Consider the following 20373-nt stretch of genomic DNA (forward strand, 5'->3'; position numbering starts at 1 on the left):
GATGGGCGTGCTCAGCGTCATCTGAACGTCTCCACAACATGGGCGTGGTCAGCCTCATGTGTACGCCTACACAACATAGGCGTGGTCAGCGTCATATGAATGCATGGACATAATAAAGGATGGACCACGGACTGGAAAATGGCCGCCCATTCATTCCTATGCAAAACCTGCTCAGTGGCGCATGGCTACATCAGGCCCCAGGATAGGCATATACTTCCGCAATCCACCCGTGCTCAGAGGCCAAACCTGGTATTGCAGCTGTTTTAGCTGGGAGTGGACGGGGGTCCGTCATTTCATGTGGCCCAGAAGTAGATATCGCCGTCCACTCCAATACAAGTGGGGAACAGGATTGTGTCTCCGCAAAAAATGTCTGGATATCAATCAAAGGCTCATAATTATCTTTCTACCCTGTTCTAAAAAAATGTAAGTTTTTTCTTTTCAAAACGCCTCCTCAAGCGTTTTATTAGCAGTTGATTTTGGGTGGGCAGCTGAAAGGAGCCGTACTGAAACAAACGGCTCCTTGCTATGGACCTATTTTGAAGTGCACGGCTCCATTAACTTCCGAATTAAATTAAATTCCGAATTAACTTCCATTAACTCCATTAACTTCCAAAGTCTGAGATTTGTCCTTTTACTTAACATGAATGGCGTTGAACACGGATATATAACACACATCATTGAAATAGCTGTAACAGGCACGGACGTATTGATTACCTGAATGATTATGGGAGATGATTCATAATATTGTTAATTGTCTAATATTAACATTTCAGTTGCGTTGGTAGGTATTTCATTTTCATTTGCTTGTTTAGCTATGTATGACAGGGTTATGGTTAGCTATGTATGACAGTTGACAATGTTGGTGTATTACAATTCAATATTTGGGTAGGCTACTCCAACTTTCGTTGCTGGTCGATATGTAAACATTTACTTTTATAGAAATTATTGATTGCATTCTTCGTAAAATAGTTAGTTGGAAGGAATCTGTTTCTTAAGCAATAACATTGAACTGAATTTTTTAGGCCTACATACGTTTACTATGTTACTATGGTATTATATGGAGCAATCTTACATATTTATGAAGTTTCCAGATCAATAAAGTTCTATCTCTTTTTATTTGAACTGCCTGTATGTCCTCTTGATTATAGTATTACAGTGTGTACCTTGGTTATCAGCTATCATAGAATGGTGTCCAAATGGCTGCATGTGTAAGAAATAGGATTTGAACCAAGTGTTACAATATAAAATAATTCAATACGTGAAGATTTGGTGATTTGGTAAAGCATCTTCTTTTAAATATTATAAGCCTTGGTTTAGTTATTCAGTTCTGTTGGATTCCAGCCCACCATGGAATATATGGCAATGAAATTGCTGATAAATTAGCTAAAAGATACTAACCTAATTAGAAGAATTTAACCTTAAGTATATATATTTCTTATTTTTATTTATTCATTTCTTTTGTTAGTTTGTTTTATTTTGTTTATTTTGTTTCGTTAGTTTGGTTTTTTCTTTGAATTTATTTGTATGATTTAAAGTATGATTTGCCAACGTCCTTGTCCTTGTCAACGTCCTTGTCACAAACTCCTGTGTAGTAGTCCAGTAGGTCGCGGTATATGGGGAAAAACTATGATCCGCCACTAAACTAGAAGAAGAAGAAGATCTCTGCATCCGGTACGTCACGGAATAGGTCACGTGTCTTGGCCACATAACGCGGAAGCAAATCGCTCCTGTATGTAGCCATGCGCCACTGAGCAGGTTTGCATAGGAATGAATGGGCGGCCATTTTCCAGTCCGTGGTCCATCCTTTATTATGTCCATGGGCTACATACAGGAGCGATTTGCTTCCGCGTTATGTGGCCAAGACACGTGACCTATTCCGTGACGTACCGGATGCAGAGATCTTCTTCTAGTTTAGTGGCGGATCATAGTTTTTCCCCATATACCGCGACCTACTGGACTACTACACAGGAGTTTGTGACAAGGACGTTGACAAGGACAAGGACGTTGGCAAATCATACTTTAAATCATACAAATAAATTCAAAGAAAAAACCAAACTAACGAAACAAAATAAACAAAATAAAACAAACTAACAAAAGAAATGAATAAATAAAAATAAGAAATATATATACTTAAGGTTAAATTCTTCTAATTAGGTTAGTATCTTTTAGCTAATTTATCAGCAATTTCATTGCCATATATTCCATGGTGGGCTGGAATCCAACAGAACTGAATAACTAAACCAAGGCTTATAATATTTAAAAGAAGATGCTTTACCAAATCACCAAATCTTCACGTATTGAATTATTTTATATTGTAACACTTGGTTCAAATCCTATTTCTTACACATGCAGCCATTTGGACACCATTCTATGATAGCTGATAACCAAGGTACACACTGTAATACTATAATCAAGAGGACATACAGGCAGTTCAAATAAAAAGAGATAGAACTTTATTGATCTGGAAACTTCATAAATATGTAAGATTGCTCCATATAATACCATAGTAACATAGTAAACGTATGTAGGCCTAAAAAATTCAGTTCAATGTTATTGCTTAAGAAACAGATTCCTTCCAACTAACTATTTTACGAAGAATGCAATCAATAATTTCTATAAAAGTAAATGTTTACATATCGACCAGCAACGAAGTTGGAGTAGCCTACCCAAATATTGAATTGTAATACACCAACATTGTCAACTGTCATACATAGCTAACCATAACCCTGTCATACATAGCTAAACAAGCAAATGAAAATGAAATACCTACCAACGCAACTGAAATGTTAATATTAGACAATTAACAATATTATGAATCATCTCCCATAATCATTCAGGTAATCAATACGTCCGTGCCTGTTACAGCTATTTCAATGATGTGTGTTATATATCCGTGTTCAACGCCATTCATGTTAAGTAAAAGGACAAATCTCAGACTTTGGAAGTTAATGGAGTTAAAGGTTGTATAGGTGATTTGCTTTTTTGGCCATTTTTGCAAAATTACTTGAAATCCTTATCATAACCCGCTTACAGCCACTGAGTTAGAAGTACTGACATGAAAATTAAACAAGTCAATCATCTGTGGAACGGGCAGGGCTCGAAAAACTCCAGCCAATCATTTCCATTGCCACCGAGTTGCATTGGACAGTAAGTACGTCAATCAAACGGTCGTACTGCACTCCCCCTCCCCCGCGCCCCGCGCGCGACCCCTTCGTGCAGTACTCGTGACCCAGAGCTCGTGACCCAGAGCAAGCTCCTGTTTGTTGTTATCCTGCGGTAGCTACTGGAACTAGTTAATCCACATTTGGACCTAGCAGTAGAAGACAATTTCCATGGCAGACAAGACGCCACCATCCCCACCACCACCACCACCACCACCAGCAAAGAGAAGGAAAACTCTTTTTCAGAGAGTAATTGATAATAAAAACGCTGAAAGAGAAAAACTGAAATCAAGAATAATCCTAGGCGCTGCTTTCGAACGTTGGCGGCAACTGAAGGACGAGAAGGGTCTAAAAACCGATGCTTGTGTGGCGGTTGACCTAGTTTCAAAGTTTATACCGTTTAAACTCGGTAATACCGGTGTGGAGACGAGTGTATTACTCGGTGTGAAAATGTCCACACCGCGGCAACCCTAGTGAAAACCAGGACTTCCAATACAATTATATGAAACAAACATACATTTTCTAAAAATAGTAATGATTTATGTGACCGTTTAATGTTTATAACATCTGGTCCAACCATTGCAGCGAGAACGTATTCTCAGCAGGGGGTGCAGGGAAAAAAAAAAACTCAGCCTGCACTAGACTCGCAACTCGTTACATTGATAAAAAAAAAGATGTATAGCAGCGCAGCTCAATTACACCAGTGCATGCGCGGACAGTTGAAAATCGATCGTTCACATCCAGCTGCTCACAGAACAAGTTTAGCGCACCACCGCTACCCTCACACTTTTTCATATAACCTTTTTCAGCACTAGGTCATATGAGCATTAAATAAATGCTGCGTCTCAAAATGCCTTGGACAGCAGCGAGGATGACTCGCTTTGCCACGGGCCGAAACAGTTCGGAGCGACCACAGCCAGAGCGAACACAGCGGGGCAGAGGAGTGTCAAGAATAGTCTTTGGTGTACACATCAGTACGGCCTATTTGCACTACTGTTTAGTGGCAATGCAGTGTTTTATTCGATGCCTTTTTATTTTCGTATATTATTTCAATGAATACAATTTATTTATTCATAAAAAACGGATCTGGTCTTCAAATCTTTTTTCCAAATATAGGTCGTCTGGGTTTGTGTTTATATTCGGACCAATACGGTACAGCGGGCGCTCACATGACGTTAAGCATTTCCTGGTGCATAATGTGACGCTTCAGAACCTAAAATCCCGTTTCTCCCCGTTGACACGACAACACATAACCGGCGTTTTCAGAAATCTCCACTTTGGCTCGGACAGGGGGTGTTGCAGCACCCCCAGCACTCCTACTTCCCGCGGTACTGGGTGCAACTTACAGCTGAATGTAGTGCCATGTTGTTAAACGAAAACCTACGCTAGCCTGGCTCGCTCTCGCGCATCTCTGTTCGCGCTCGTGCATGATTGCGCGTCCAGGTACTTGGAATGGGTGGAGTCAGAGTCAGCGTTGAAGGAGAGGGGGTAGGACCATTTGAGTTGTGTATTTTCAAAATCTGCTGGCGTTTCGCAAATCACCTACCCAACCTTTAATGGAAGTTAATTCGGAATTTAATTTAATTCGGAAGTTAATGGAGCCGTGCACTTCAAAATAGGTCCATAGCAAGGAGCCGTTTGTTTCAGTACGGCTCCTTTCAGCTGCCCACCCAACATCAACTGCTAATAAAACGCTTGAGGAGGCGTTTTGAAAAGAAAAAACTTACATTTTTTTAGAACAGGGTAGAAAGATAATTATGAGCCTTTGATTGATATCCAGACATTTTTTGCGGAGACACAATCCTGTTCCCCACTTGTATTGGAGTGGACGGCGATATCTACTTCTGGGCCACATGAAATGACGGACCCCCGTCCACTCCCAGCTAAAACAGCTGCAATACCAGGTTTGGCCTCTGAGCACGGGTGGATTGCGGAAGTATATGCCTATCCTGGGGGCCTGTATGAATGCCCACACCAGATTGGCGCCCATGAACTGTGGACTTGTGTCTTCATGAATTGCGCACACTAGCAACTTCCAGGAACAGCCTGAGTCACAAACCCATTTTACCGTTGCCTCGTCTTTGGTGAAAGCAAGTGGAATGATCAATGTAGGATTGTAATTGCGCGGGTGTCTTTACTAAAGCTAGATAGGTCTCCTAGTAGTTATGAAAAGGCGTTTGAACGATTCATAAATTAAATGATTGTTGTTATTATTGTTTTGTTTTTTCATTGTTGTTGGTGTTGTTGTAAGTATCCTGTTAGTAGCCTAAACTTACTCCCATTTATCCTAATAGGCTAGTAGCCTTTTGTATATGTAGAAGAGAAAACATTAAACGATTCAGCATTTGAGGGGAAATGTATGCATTCATGTAATCATTAATTGTGTGATTATGTCTAAATGGCCAATTTGTTTTTATTTTAATTGAGCATCCTTTTACCATACTGTTTTTATTATATTGACCGCAAGATGGCGCTGCAATACAACATTGAATACCAACGAGGTCTTGTTTCGTTTAACATAGCCCCCGTCGCAGCAGGGCGGACTCTGAGATACATTCGGCATTCATAGCAACTAAGCATGAACCAAGGACATATAACGCCTTCATGATTTGATGAGACATAACCCACTTTATGTTACGATAACCTGTCACGTTAAGAAACTTAGATACGCTGTACAAACCAGGTGTAGTCTGAACATTTTTTTCATGGCATTCCACCTGTCTGAATCAATTTCCTTTCAGTTTCTGATTGACGTGTATATCATTCAAACAACCGCACGCCTAAAGCTGGCAGATACTTAGGTTTCATGTCTCAAGTTTCATTATTACAATGATTTCCTTGGGACTTAAACAATCAGATATTTAGTAAAAAAATATATATACATAACATAGGCCTATATTGCTTGGCAACTAACATGCCTTATTATTTAGGCTTTTTTTAGTGTTTCAATAGTGTACCAATATTCTGAGTGTACCAATATTTGTGGGGACAGTTTCTTCTCCCAGCAAAAAAACTGTATGTCACATCAAATTGATTGAGATTCCGACAGCCTGAGGTCAAACTGTTTTCTTTATCATGTATAACCTTGTCAAGGACAAAAGGTTGAACATGAAGTCCGATTTTCCAAAAAAATGATTTATATTGGTATAAATACCAATCTTTTGACTTGACTGATCCATTTCAACAATGTAACTTTGCCCTTCCTAGTAAATTAGTGTTAATTTCTGTCTCAATTCTTACACTTGTTACCTTGTGTTTCAGAGTTGACTCAACCTGTTGCTGTTTGCTGAATTCACTATCTGCATGCTGGTTTATCATAATCTTCCGGGGTCCTCTATAGGTAAAAGCCTGACTTGGAGGCATTCAACATCTGGAACCAATACAGCTGTGCCGGCTATCTCTGGGACCAGGGGGCTCTGAGGTTGAACGGTGGGGTGGGTGTGCAAGGGGTTTGGCTAGTGGCTGTTTTGGCCCTGGGGGTCCATGTGTCCCTGACTTCAAAATAGACTTGATTGCTAACAGCTGGCAGCCCTAACTCACCCAGTGTCAAAGCTCTCCTCTGATGTCAACCTTGTCAGTATCAAGGCCTGCACAATGGAAGGCTATAGCAGCACATCTAGCATCTAGGTGGCCAAAGATAAGTATGGACAGAGGTAGAGAGAGAGAGAGAGAGAGAGAGAGAGAGAGAGAGAGAGAGAGAGAGAGAGAGAGAGAGAGAGAGAGAGAGAGAGAGAGAGAGAGAGAGAGAGAGAGAGAGAGAGAGAGAGAGAGAGAGAGAGAGAGAGACGAAAAAAGGTTGTGTCTATGAGGGTGGAATCCCAAAAATGGCCTGTTTCCAATGTTATACCTATAAATGGCTTTTGTGTTGTCAAGGTATAATCACAACTGAAATAACTTTAAAGTTGGTTTGAAGGATTAGTAGCCACAGAATGTGCTTGCAGACTAAAATAACAATCATGTTTCTTCTATAACAGCTCAGCAGGGAATATTTACCTCAAAGCTCAAGACAAATCATCCAAACCAAACAACACAAATCCTCAGTGTCCATTAAATACAACTTACCTACCTACTTACATCCATTATCATCATTAAGATGATTGATACCATCCTGACATTATTATCGTTAAGCATGAGGCTTAATGTTAGATTTGAGTGATAAAGGATTCCTAGGACTAAAACCTCATATCATCTAATGAATACAAATGAATCACTATAAATGGAAGAGTTATTATCCAGTGTTTGTGCTTGAGATGGAAAAAGTTATGATAGAACAGCCAGAACTATGGGACTCAAACCGCTCGCGTATGAGTAAATAGGACAACAGTTCATTAGCATCTTTTATTATCCAATTACAAACTTGGCTCGCCTAATTACCTCCAATCAGCAGGGAGGAGACGATGATTGACTTCCTGGAGGACAGGGATCTGTTTGGACTACAAGGACACTTTGTTATTCTGCAACCGGGCTGTTTGTTTCACACTGCAATGCAAATTAAATGGCTAACTTAGGCCACCATGTACACCGTGGACTATCAGTTTTTATTGATTATCAGATAAAACGTAAGGCCACAGTTCACAGACCTCCTGCATGTGGTCCCGCACAGCAAATATGCTCTCAATTGCAACTTAATTGCATCAGTTGAAGAGCATCCACGAAGCATAACTGATCAATACCGGCCAGGTGACCAACAAGAGCAGGAACAACCCCTCAAAAACTATTGTTTTCAAGCAGGCTACTTTTAAAGGTTATTTCATTTTTTTTTTTACCTTGTATGAAATATAACTAGATTATTTTAGCAAGCGGTCGCAGGAACAAGTCCCCTTCATCATTAAGCCAAGGGCATGTGGCGCACAAGGTTGTGGTCATATCCGAAGCCATGCATCATCATTAGAGCAGTAATTATACTGTCATCAACACCTCCACCAACACTAGCCTACTGGGACACAGTCACAGATGTTTAAAAACCTAGCTTTGACACCGCTATCCATAACAGGGATGGTGTACGAGGATGCTTTGCTAGGACGCTGCTCTGCAATAAAACTTCCACTTTACTTTGCAGCGAGTCTCTCTTGATTTTCTCCCTTTGTTCCTGTCGTTGGGCTTTTGAGTTTTTCAGAGATGTCAGGACTGGAAACAGCGCTGGCCGTGCCGCTGGGACACGATGTTGTTTACAGACAGTGACAGGGATGAAGGACCTCTGGGCTCTGGTGCTGTCGGCCTGAGGCCTCCAGGGTGTGTGAGCACTGCTTCTGTTGCTGTTCTGGAGCCTGCAACACACACAAACACATAATAAACACCCACACGCACACACACAGACACACACACACGCACACACACACACACACACACACACACACACACACACACATACACACTCACATGCAAGGCCCCTAAACTCAAAACAGTGCACACACACAATTAATTCACACCCACACATAAACACGGAAATGCTCACACACTTGCAGCTTTCTTTAAGAATGTTATTTTCCAGTGAGTCACCCTTCTCTCTCTCTCTTTTTGTACAACACACACATTTGCAATGCCGCAAACATGCAATAAAGCAATGACTTAAATTCAATACTGTTGTTGTTGCTGTTGTGTTTTCCTTCCTCATTATCGATGCAGACCATACAAGTCACTTTGCGTGAAGTCACCCAAAGCCCATATTACAAACAATGCAAAACTCATTAGTGTGTTGATACATTAAATGATTAGGTAATCAGTTAAAGTGACTCCGGTGACCTTATTGTGATGGTGAGGTAAGCATCAACATTATGTCATTTCTGCACTCTGGCCAATTGGAGTCCCTTAACTGCTGAAGTCATTAAAAACAAATAAATAGTCGTGGTCAAATATTGACATATTCTGTTTAATATTGTGTGATACTCTTCTCTTAAAATACAGTCTTTTTGAGGTAGACCATTACAGTTCAAGAACATTTTTTTTTTAAACAGACAAAAAAGACATGAAATAAATACTTTCATGTACAATATGCCGCAAAATGAGGTAGAAATGGTTACAGAAAATGTACAAGAACCAAGAATAAAGTTACTGTGATAAGAGATAATAACAGCTAAGAAAAAGCCAATTTGTTGGACAAACTGTTTTGATTAGAAGCGAGGACAACACTGATTCATCAAGTGGTATATCGGGTAGCCATGGGTCGCTGATTTGCTAGAAAATAACACTAAAGTCACCATTTTAATTTCGGTCTCGGAAAAAATAACAAGTAATTGCAGACATCTGGACTACAGCCGACCCTCGAGGCTACGTCCTATCATTTGTGTATGCATTGTGTATGTGTGTGTTTTCTTTTTGGTTTGGTAGACAGTGATCAATATGCACAACGGGGGTGATTCTGATTGATCTGCTTGCATGGCATGACTGAGGCCACCAGCTGTAGAAGAGGGGAGGGCCGGACTGTGATATAGGGTTGCTGGACATCAATCAGGGGCATGGCGACTCCAGAAGGATCCGTATGGGGAAGGTGTGCGGGGGACGGGGTTTGGTTGGGTTGGGGTGGGGGACTGGGGCTATGCACCACATGGCTGTGGCTAGGGGCTAGTGGGCAATCCAATCTAATGCGATTCCATTGGGGACATTGAGAGAGAGAGAGAGAGAGAGAGAGAGAGAGAGAGAGAGAGAGAGAGAGAGAGAGAGAGAGAGAGAGAGAGAGAGAGAGAGAGAGAGAGAGAGAGAGAGAGAGAGAGAGAGAGAGAGGGAGAGAGAGGGAGAGAGAGAGGGAGAGAGAGAGGGGGAGAGAGAGAGGGAGAGAGAGAGGGGGGGGGAGCGGGGGCAGAATGAAGGGAGAAGAATGATTAGAAATGAGAGAGCAAGGTAGAGAGAGAGTGGGACAGCGAGAGCGGAGGATATTGGACCATAGGAAATGCCACATCATTCTTTGAATACCTTCTAGGTACCATGGCAACAGCCAAAAAATCGTGGCCTCGGAAGCACAGGGTTGAATGACCGCCTGGTTCCAGCTTGTTAAAGAGGGATTTCCAAATGGAGGGAAAGTTAAGTTGTTCTTTGGATTGTCTACATCATGGGTTTGTCGGTAATATGTTCACAATAATAGGTATTGTTCTCTATATTGTATCAGCTGAAGCCACATGCTCGTGACATATTCACTTTTCTTTGTCTTTGTCCCTTTTAAGAGGTTTTGTGCTCAGTAGTTTGATGTAGTTGCTGTAGAGTGCACATGTATGATTGTGCCTATTATATTTATTTACAATACACTATGGTAAACTGCAGCCATAAAACTATTCAAACAGACATTAATGTGCAGGATATGTAAACACGTAACATGATAACAATATGCAGTTTGTCCAACAAAAAGGATGTGTTTTTTTGGGGATTCTACATAACATTTTTATGAAGACCACCACATCTCCTCCAACAAATCTACCATCAAAAGAAACAAGAAAAAAAGAACAAAGAAAAAAAAAGTATTTATATCTGTATATATAATAAAAACATGAATTTATGGCATCAAATGTCCTTTGAAATACCTGAATTACATTCAATGTTACTCTTTGTAGCATTTTCAAGTTTCTCTTCAGAGGTAAAAGCCCAGCCGCAGTGGAGTATAACAAGACTGTCAGCCCCTCTCCCCCTTCCCCTCCCCCCCTTTCCCCCTCACCCGCCTAACTCTCCCCCATCCCCCCCACCCCACCCCAAACCCCTTGCTCTGCATCACTCTCTTTTGCTAAGACCCTAAGATTACATACATTCTTAAATTCATATTTCTGAGGTAAAGAAATTCTTCCTGAGCATTTCAAACAAGACTACACACTAAAGAAAATAAAAAAAGAATGAGTACGTGGTAAAGCAAAAATGTAAAACAAAACAAAACAAAAACACACACTGCAGGGCTGCAGAGGGTTAAAGCAAAGTAGGATGAAAGTAGGATTTCTCAGACTTAACTGCACTCAGCGAGGAATGTGAGGTAAACAAATACTTAAATGGAGAAAGTGAATTAAAAAAATAATACTGCATATTGTGTGTGCATTGTACTATTTTTTGTCATTAAATGTTTTCTATTTTTGTGTTTAAATGCATTGGTTAACTGCAAGGTGCCCCTAGAATAGCAGAGAGGGATGGTGCGCTAGTAATACTGTGTTCTGACCAGTCGCACCAGAGCTACCTCCACCATGACTAATACTGGAAAGGGAAGAATACGGCTGTGACAATTATTACAAAGTTTGGTGGAAAGCTATGGAGACAATGGATATGATTCATTGGGATTGGTGCATATCTAATTATTATAATAATATGATTATTTATCCTTATTATTATTAATATTATAATTATTATTGTTATTATCACTACTATTATTAGTGAATTTGGTCAGAATGTAATTTTGAAAATCCTAGGGGCTTTTTTGCTAAATGATGTATCCTAAATTAATTCAAATTTAAATGAGAGAGGGCTGGCAATCCAACTTCGATCCTGAGTGTAGCAGTGAAAAGGGGGATTTCCCAACACCCTGATTATCCATAATCTTGGACCCCGCGACCAGCATAAATACCTGCTGTGTCCTGGACCAAGGCTAATCAGGATCTCTAAGAGTATCCTTACATAACGCTTCCTCGTTGGCCAATCAGCTATTTTAACTACACGCCATTGTCCTACTCATCAAGGCCCTTTCTCTTATCTCTTTGGGAAAATAAAGTAGTGTGTTTATTTATAGCGGAAACTGAAGAGCACACAATGGCTTGTTTATGCCAGTAAAACATTGATCAGCTGTCCCGCATCTTTGAGGTCTTCCAACTCTTTTGGCTGCATAATAAGTACAAAACAACATCAAAACATTCCCAAGGCTCGTCGTCTCAGAGCCATGATAGGGTCAAAATGGCTGTCCCAATACAGTGTTTGGCTGCATTTTCAGTGGCTATACACCTTGCTCCACTCTATACAAGTGTCCAGTTCTTTAGGGTTGGTGTGCGGGCGCACCTTGCAGAAGGCGTTCTCAAAGTCTTTGAAGGTGGGGGTCGAGGAGGCGGTGGGCAGGCCGTGCATGGCCCCCCCCGGCGAGGTGGACGCGGAGGAGAGCGCCTGCTGGCTGAGCTGCAGCAGCTCCCACACAGAGAAGCCCTCGGTGCGCTGGAGCACCGAACCGAGCTCCCTCTCGCTGAGGCTCCAGCCCTGGGGGACCAGTGCCTGCAGCAGCACCTGCCTGCGCATGCCCACGTCCGGCAGGCGCACGTGGTACCGCTTGGCGAAGCTCCGGTGGACCGACTCCTGCAGCAGGTCGGGCCGCCCCGTGGCGCAGACGATAATAACCTGCCCCGCCGCCCCCACCTGGGCCTTCTCCAGGGTGGACAGCAGGGTCTGCCGGAGGCCCTCCTCCTCCATGGCCTCCACCTGGCTCAGCAGCACCACCGAGGGCTGGCGTGCCACCGCCACCTGCAGCAGAGCGCCCAGGATCTGCTCCGCCTCCGCCTTCCCCTTGGAGGCCAGCGTGGCTCCGCTCAGCCGGTAGAAGGACGCCCCCAGCTGCGAGGCCAGCGAGCGGGCCAGGGTGGTCTTCCCACCTCCGCGGGGGCCGAACAGCAGCACGGTGCAGGGCGGCCGCACCCCCGGGCTGGGCCTCAACACGGGCCAGAGCAGGTCCTCTTCCAGGGCGCTCTTGACGTGAGTGAGTCCCACCAGCTCCCCCCAGGCGAGGCCCGGGCTGCAGTCCAACAACTCCCCGTTGACCAGGTCCAGCAGCCGGGGGTCTGGGCTCTTCAGGGAGTCCCTCTTGTGGCTGTGGGAACGGTGCTGCTGCTGCTGCTGCTGCTGCTGCTGCAGCTGGGAGAAGCCCTGTTCCCCCCCCACATTGTCCCCTGTAATCCCCGCCGGTGGGCTGTACTCCCCAGCCACCCCGTACTGAGGAGACACCAGGGGCTGGGGGGAGGGCTTTCTGGGCTTGAAGGTCTGAGGATCAGCGCTGCCCGCGCTAAAACCGTTCCCCCGGTCGCCTTTGTCGCTGGCGCTGTAAGGCGTGTCCTCCCCGGCCTTCATTTGGTCGTAGCCGTACTTCCTGTAGCGGGAAGCGTCCCCGTTTTCGTTCTCTTCGTGGCTCATGTCGAAGGCCTTCCTCTTGAGCGATCCCCCGGACTCTGCGCCGCCGAGGCTGGAGCTCTGGTAGCTGTAGCTGCCCCCCACCGCCGTGGGCCTGGAGGGCAGCGGGCTGGGAGCCGACAGGCCTGAGGGCAGGTAGGTGGCAGAGGGGTGGCTGTAGTTAGGGGCCAGGCCGGCCTGGTGGGGGTAGGCGCTAGGCGAGTAGTTGTACATTGGGGCGGTGGGGCTGTAGCTGGGCACCAGGGTGGGAGTGGTCTGGAGCGCGTGGAGGGAGGCCGGGGGAAGCGCCGTGCCGGGCTGGGGACAGTACCCCGAGGACAGGTAGGTGCCGTTGTAGCTCGGGGGGTAGTCGCCGGAATGAGAGCCACTGCAGGAGCTGCTGCCGCTGTAGCCCGAGTCCGAGAGGTTACTGTTGGCCCCGCTGCCGGACCCCGGAGGCCCGGCCGGCGGGGCCGCAGGCTTGGACCCCGGCATGCCGTCGTGGCCCCCCGGCGTCCCGAGGGGATAAGAGCCATCGGAGCCGTGCGTGAGTGGCCAGGGCTCCAGCTCAGTCTTGGGGCCGCTGAGGCCCCCGAAAGCGCCTGGCTCCGGGTAGCTGCCCGCGGCGGGCGGGCGGTCGTAGGGCGAGTCCAGCACGCCGGAGTACTTCTCGGCGTAGCGCTTCAGCAAGTTGGAGGCGGTGAGGGCGGAGATGTCGTCGTTGGCCCAGGCGTAGTTGTACGAGCCGCGGCCACGGCCTCCGTAGAGCTCCGACTTGTGGGCCGGGGAGGAGGTGGTGGAGGAGACGTCCAGGTGCTGCTCAGGCCACTGGCTGAGGGGCTGGGCATGCTCCGGGTTCCAGTGCATCTTCAACAGGCCTGCAGACACAAACCCATGGGGGAACCGAGGTGAGAGAGGTCTAATAGACTACATTTAGGTTGATGAGTGAGGTTTACATTGAAAGAGAGACGTTCATACAGGTTATTTATCGGCAGGTGGAGTTCAGGCATCTCGTTCAGGGATGCCTCCAGGTACACGGCGGACGTTGTTGTCTGAACCCATAACGTTTTGGGACAGGCGGTGAAACACCCTAACCACTCGACTCCCCTACCCCTGAATTAATGATATTAAAGGCCCAATCCCATTTCTACCCCTTACCCCTTCCCCTCACCCCTTCAAAACAAGGGGGAGGGGTAAGGGGAAGGGGTAAGGGGTAGAAATGGGATGGGGCCTAAGTATGTTTGGAAGATTCTGTTAAAACCAGATTCTCAGAGGAGCGGTCATTTTTTTCATGGCTGTTGTCTTCGTCACCCCTCTAGTGTCTACATTGACTACATGGGACCCTCGCCCCTGGCCTGTGAGGGGGAACGGCCTAGCTCGTGTTTGGAGTGGATTCTGTTTTAGTGCTACCGTCATGCCTGGTAGCAGAAGGGGCTCGGATTTCGCAGGGAGAGTGAAGAGAGCTTGAGGTTTGAGTTTTTTCGGTTTACTGGCTTGTGTTGGAGCATTGATAAGACTTCACTATTCCCGCACCGCTTGCCGCTGCATCTCCCGGAGGACCTATTGTTATCTCTCCCTGTGCCTGCTTTTCCTGCTTACCTCCCTCCCTCCCTCCCTCCCTCCCTCCCTCCCTCCCACTCCCCACCCGTCCGTCCACCAACCCACCCACCCACCCACTGCGCACCAGAGCACCGAAGGCTCAGCGGCCGGCTGGACAGAGAGGGAGGGTAGGAGAGGGGAGGGGTATGTGTGTGTGTGTGTGTGTGTGTGTGTGTGTGTGTGTGTGTGTGTGTGTGTGTGTGTGTGTATTTGTACATGTCTCTGCGCTCGCGCGCGCACGTGTGTGTGTGTGTGTGTGTGTGTGTGTGTGTGCGTGTGTGCGCGCGCGTGCGTGCGTGTGTGTGTGTGTGTGTGTGTGTGTGTGTGTGTGTGTGTGTGTGTGTGTGTGTGTGTGTGTGTGTGTGTGTGTGTGTGGACAGTGGTGTGGAGAGAATGAGGAGAGAGAGCGGGGGGTTGGGTTTGGAATGGCAGCATAGTGTGCTATTCATCAGCACAGTCTCTCATGGAACATTGGGAAAGTGGAATGCCTGTTCCTCTTGCTGACTCCAGCATTGGCTGGCTTCTGATTGATCATTGCTGCTGCAATCCCAAGTCCTGGCGGTGTGAGGTAGTGTGGTGAACATGCAGGCCAGAGAGTGGAATAGATAAATGGGTTTAATTGGATGAATTGGATACCAGCCATGCTATTATGACAGATCAACTCGCCACAACAACACAGGCTAATCGATTCAAACACAAATATACGTATCCTGGTTTATTCCAGAATCACTTTCAAATCAATAAAAAAATAGGCTACATATTAAATTGTGGATTTCCGAATGTGCAACATTTGTGATTTTGAACATTTCCCAATCACAAATTGATTTCTGCGTCCGTAAAACAAGCCTCTCTGCCGAGCATAACGGAGGCTATAACTATAGAAAGAACGATTTGGAAGAGACCAAGGCTGTGTTCAGCTCGAGCTTTGACATTCCAAGCATAGCTTGGCAGTATTGAACTGTCATGATTTAGCCTGAGGTGAGACCAACCACAAGCAGCAATAGAGAGGTAGAAGAGAAGAGAGAGAAGTCGTCATTACTGGCCTCACTGCCTTCCACTTCCAGCGGACGCCTGATGATTCATTATTCATAGATCTGTCTGTGTGTGTGGAGCCAGGCTTCTTATTGCCATTTAAATCAAAGCTCAATATCCTCTGCCAGTTATTCTGCTTTCCCGCTCTCCCACCCACTCCCTAACTTTGGCCTCTTTCTCCTCTCCTGGTAAACCCCCCTGTGTGTGTGTGTGTGTTTTCAGATCACGCCTGTTATTTATTCAGTCCGATCAGTCCAGCAGAACAGATGGCCATTGGATTATCCCGTCCTTCATATTCAAATCCACTGCCTTAAGTTCCCAATGGCCAAACCATTGGGATCAAGTGGTTCCCTAAGCTTCAGCCAACCAGGATCACAGATCCACCACCACCACCACCACCACCACCACCACCAGGAATCCTGCCTTCTAACACTCTCTCTTCTCATTTTCATACATTTTTTCTTCTTTCCACGATTTTTTTTAACGAACATGCTGAAGATATTTGGTTCTCCACACCCAGCTGACCACATCTTGTGGCTTGACTCGCAGGTCATTGTCCTGCCTGCAGAAACTGTATATGTCCTGCAGGCCCTTCCCATCTGCAGCCCCACCACTTTTTGAGCAGGCCCAATAATGGGGCCTGTGTGTGACAGAGATGGATGGGAGCCCAGGGGAGCTCATAAAATCTGCAGCCGGGGAGAGAGAGGGAGGGATGAAGGAATGGAAAGGAGTAAAGGGAACGATGGAGGGAGCGAAGGAAAGAGGGAGGGGGAGGGGGGCGGGGGGAGGGGAGAGAGTGGACAGCAGGCGCTCCTTCCCCTCTCCACGGCCCGCGCTGGACATTGAGACGGCTGAGGAGGGCTAACTGCTGTCCCCTCCATCAACGGAACCCGATGCTCCCACCATCACCATCCCCATCACCATCACCCCCCCCCCTCCTCCACCACCACCAGCACCATCACCCCTACACCACGACCACCATCCTTCCCTCCACCAGCGTCACCACCGCCCCACACAGCCCCGCCTTCTTCGGAGGCTAGCCCAGCTGTCAAAAACCATAACAACACACTTTCTCGAATCAGAAGAAGAATCCCATTATTCTCTCTGAATCTCCGCCGAGTGGTTTCATGTTTCACAGTTCCTCCGGTGAATCCTTTACCTTGAAGTGGAGGCACGACTGCTCAGACGTGATGGACTGTGCAGGGTCTGCGGTTTAGCCTAATCTTTGTCATAAAAATGCTCCGCAATAAAGCAAATTCTAATCTTTACCATTTCTAAACCAGGGCCGCTGTGGACATTCATTAACTGGAGGCACTGGATGTTAATTGTAAGATTATAAGTTGCAAAACAGGACGGTTGAAGATTAAGCAACACATTATGATTAAATGCTAAAATATATTAAGAATATAGACAATGCATTGCAATAATATTGGGACTTAATTGGTATTTGGTTTTCTAAATCCCACAGTTTAAGTCTCTTAGTGTTGCATATTTAACATCCATTTTGAATTAATTAATTAATTAAATCACACGAAGGAAGGCCTTTCTCCTGTCAATCTCAAAGGGAGCAGAATACGATTAGAATATTAACATGTTTGAATGATCTAAGGGCACGGCTCTCATCCAGAGACGTGGACGCACAGGGAACACTGGCTGCAGGGCGCTTGATAAGAAATCAGTTTGTGTGCACATAAGATTTCCCCATGTGTGTGTGTGTGTGTGCCCTCGGCCCCAGGAGAGACAGATGTTCCGCCACTGACCGCCCTTACTGTCTGTGCGGTCATTGTGCGGGGACCACCGTCGGACAGACGTGCGCGGCTCGGACAATCCCGTTGCTAGTGAGACAAAGCCTGAAGGATCCTATTGTCGGAGGCCTGCCTAATTATGGAAATCTTATTAATCTATTCAGCCGCAGTCCACTGACAGCTTTTGTGTTCGCCGGGGATTTATAGAGGGACCTGTGTGAGCGGCATTCTATTGTGGAAGTGCGTGATGAGGACAGTGGCAGGGCCCTTGTCCACCAAAATGAGCTTTACTCTGGAGGGGCCACGCAGCCCAAGTGGGGCCTTAAGAGCCCGGGCGGTGGGTGTGATTTGGCCGTCAGTTGGGGGAAAAGTATTCGGCTTTGTTGAGATTCCTCCAGCTTTCCAGGTTCAGGCCGAGTGTGTCTGAGAGGACAGCGGCTCCGGGGCCCGGGGTGGCTAGCTGCCCACTAGTCTCGTGCAGTGGCTCTCTACCTCATGCTAACGCCAACTGAAACGTGATCTTGGCAGGAAGCCCAGAGCCAAAAGGGCTCCGGTGCGGTTTCACGGCTCCCCTGGGGTGTGTGTGTGTGTGTGTGTGTGTGTGCGTTAGTGTGTGTGTGTGTGTGTGTGTGTGTGTGTGTGTGTGTGTGTGTGCGTGTGTGTGTGTGTGTGTGTGTGTGTGTGTGTGTGTGTGTGTGTGTGTGTGTGTGTGTGTGTGTGTGTGTGTGTGCGTTAGTTTGTGAGTGTGTGTGTGTGTGTGTGTGTGTGTGTGTGTGTGTGTGTGTGTGTGTGTGTGTGTGTGTGTGCGTGTGTGTGTGTGTGTGTGTGTGTGTGTGTGTGTGTGTGTGTGTGTGTGTGTGTGCGTTAGTTTGTGAGTGTGTGTGTGTGTGTGTGTGTGTGTGTGTGTGTGTGTGTGTGTGTGTGTGTGTGTGTGTGTGTGTGTGTGTGTGTGTGTGTGTGTGTGTGTGTGTGTTAGTGCTTGTGTTTCCGGGGGGGGGGAGAGGATACCTCTTCCCTTCCCGCTACTTTTGTTTGTCTCGCTGCCCAGAGGAGCAGAAAGCGCACATGGAAACCTACAGGGAGGGCCCGCTATTAAAACTGTGGCAGTTGTAAGGAGGGCTGCTAGTAAACAAGAGCGATGTGGATCCATCCAATCAACGCTCTATTCAGTTCAGAGCACACCCTCCCCCTCCACTCACCCAGCACTGACACCCACCTCCTCCTCCACCACCACCACCACCACCACCATCACCACCACCACCATCACCATCACCACCTCACCTTTCTCCATCTCTGACCGGAGACAACAGCCAATCACAACAGTTAGCCACTAAGAGCCTTGGGGATCTATGAATCTTTTGTGGCCGTTGGTACCTTATGAGATGTGTGTTACGAGAGAGCCGTCATAAAACGTCAGAGGGGCGGTTGATTGGCTGGCTGAATTACGGAGTAATCCCAAGGCGAGCTACGTAATTATAGTTATCCCAGGGGAAGGACCCTGGCAGTATTTGTACACAAATTTGGTGTCTACCATAGATGTAATTAACATAGAAAACGAAATGTTGGTACATTCTGTGCAAAGATATCTGTGCACAATCGGTATATTCAAAGCCACAGGGTAGATGACAAGAGAACAATTGCGAAACACGATTTGGAAATCTTGAGGTGTGTGTCTTGAGGTCAAATGTGACCGTATGCAGTAAACAGCAGGTTTAGCAAACAGGTTTGGATGATTCTTGCGGAGAAGGGTAAGTGCGATTCTTTTTGAGACGTGCTGTCACCCAGCACTGCTTAATGCCGTGTGTCAGCACGTCCACAATTTAGAAAGCATTTTACAAATACTCAACCAAGCAAGAACAAATCAGGCCAAGCATATTGTTCTCTCTCCAATGGAATTTGACAATTAGTTAAGTAATGGTAAAAATCGAAGTTGACACCTGCATGACGGCATCACCTCCGATAGCAGTGCTTTAGCAAAGCAAAATGTAATGATGTTCATGGACTCATGGTACTTTGTTCATAATTACACACAGTAATATAATAACACCTCCCGGAAGGTTTTACCTCTGGCGGCTAGTGATCCATAACCAAAAATGCATCCATCAACAAAGCAAAATGTGTCCGTTGAACATAAAAAGGGCTCGTCACTTTGAGTCCAGAAGCGGCCGAAACCGCTGTCGTGCCAGCTCCAATTGTGATTTATGACATTAATATCAAGCAAGACGTTCTCCCGGGGCTACGGCTGTCAGGACCCCGCCCGATATACCTGGACCATCGTAAAAACCACCAATCTGAGCGCTGGAGCTACATCTCACCACCTGACAGGAGGTTGTCTGAACACAGTTGGATGTGCAAGCCCTTTCTCTCAGCGTACACAAGATGTGTTCTGCAGACCTAGCCCTACCGGAGCAGTGTGCTTAAACTAAAGAAATGTTTGCTTAAGGGATTATGTGCGCTATGCCATTACACCCGGGGTATCTCACGCTGAGGGCTTTTAACCGTGTTGTCCCACATAAGCCCAGGCATCTGCTGGGTAGCTTCTGCTCCCGGGTGGGGTCCCAGCAGAAAGTTGTTAAATCAAGTGGGAGGTCATTCGCTGACACTTCCAAAAAACAATCCATTCGGGACGGGATAATGCCTCTCATTGGATGAGGAGGAGGAAGATATTTCATCTGCCTTGAATAATTTTGAGTCGCCGGGGATAATTATTATAAATGTATGCGTGAGTCACAGTGCGACCATCCATCAGTAAAACAGACAATAACTCTCACTGGCACTCAAGCTCTCTC

At 46.2% G+C, this 20373-nt stretch overlaps 1 protein-coding gene across 2 annotated transcripts in view; it reads right to left on the reverse strand.

Annotated features, from left to right (window-relative positions):
* Positions 1 to 9009: 9009 nt before the first annotated feature.
* Positions 9010 to 20373, reverse strand: part of fignl2 (fidgetin like 2) — a 20538-nt gene continuing 9174 nt past the window's right edge. For both annotated transcript variants that reach the window (XM_030360181.1, XM_030360172.1), the window contains exon 3: positions 9010 to 14086. In XM_030360181.1, coding sequence (XP_030216041.1) covers positions 12048 to 14086 — 2039 coding nt within the window. In that variant the 3' untranslated portion in view covers positions 9010 to 12047. The remainder of the gene's footprint in view (positions 14087 to 20373) is intronic.

Source organism: Gadus morhua, chromosome 1, assembly GCF_902167405.1.
Source record: "Gadus morhua chromosome 1, gadMor3.0, whole genome shotgun sequence".
NCBI lineage: Eukaryota > Metazoa > Chordata > Actinopteri > Gadiformes > Gadidae > Gadus > Gadus morhua.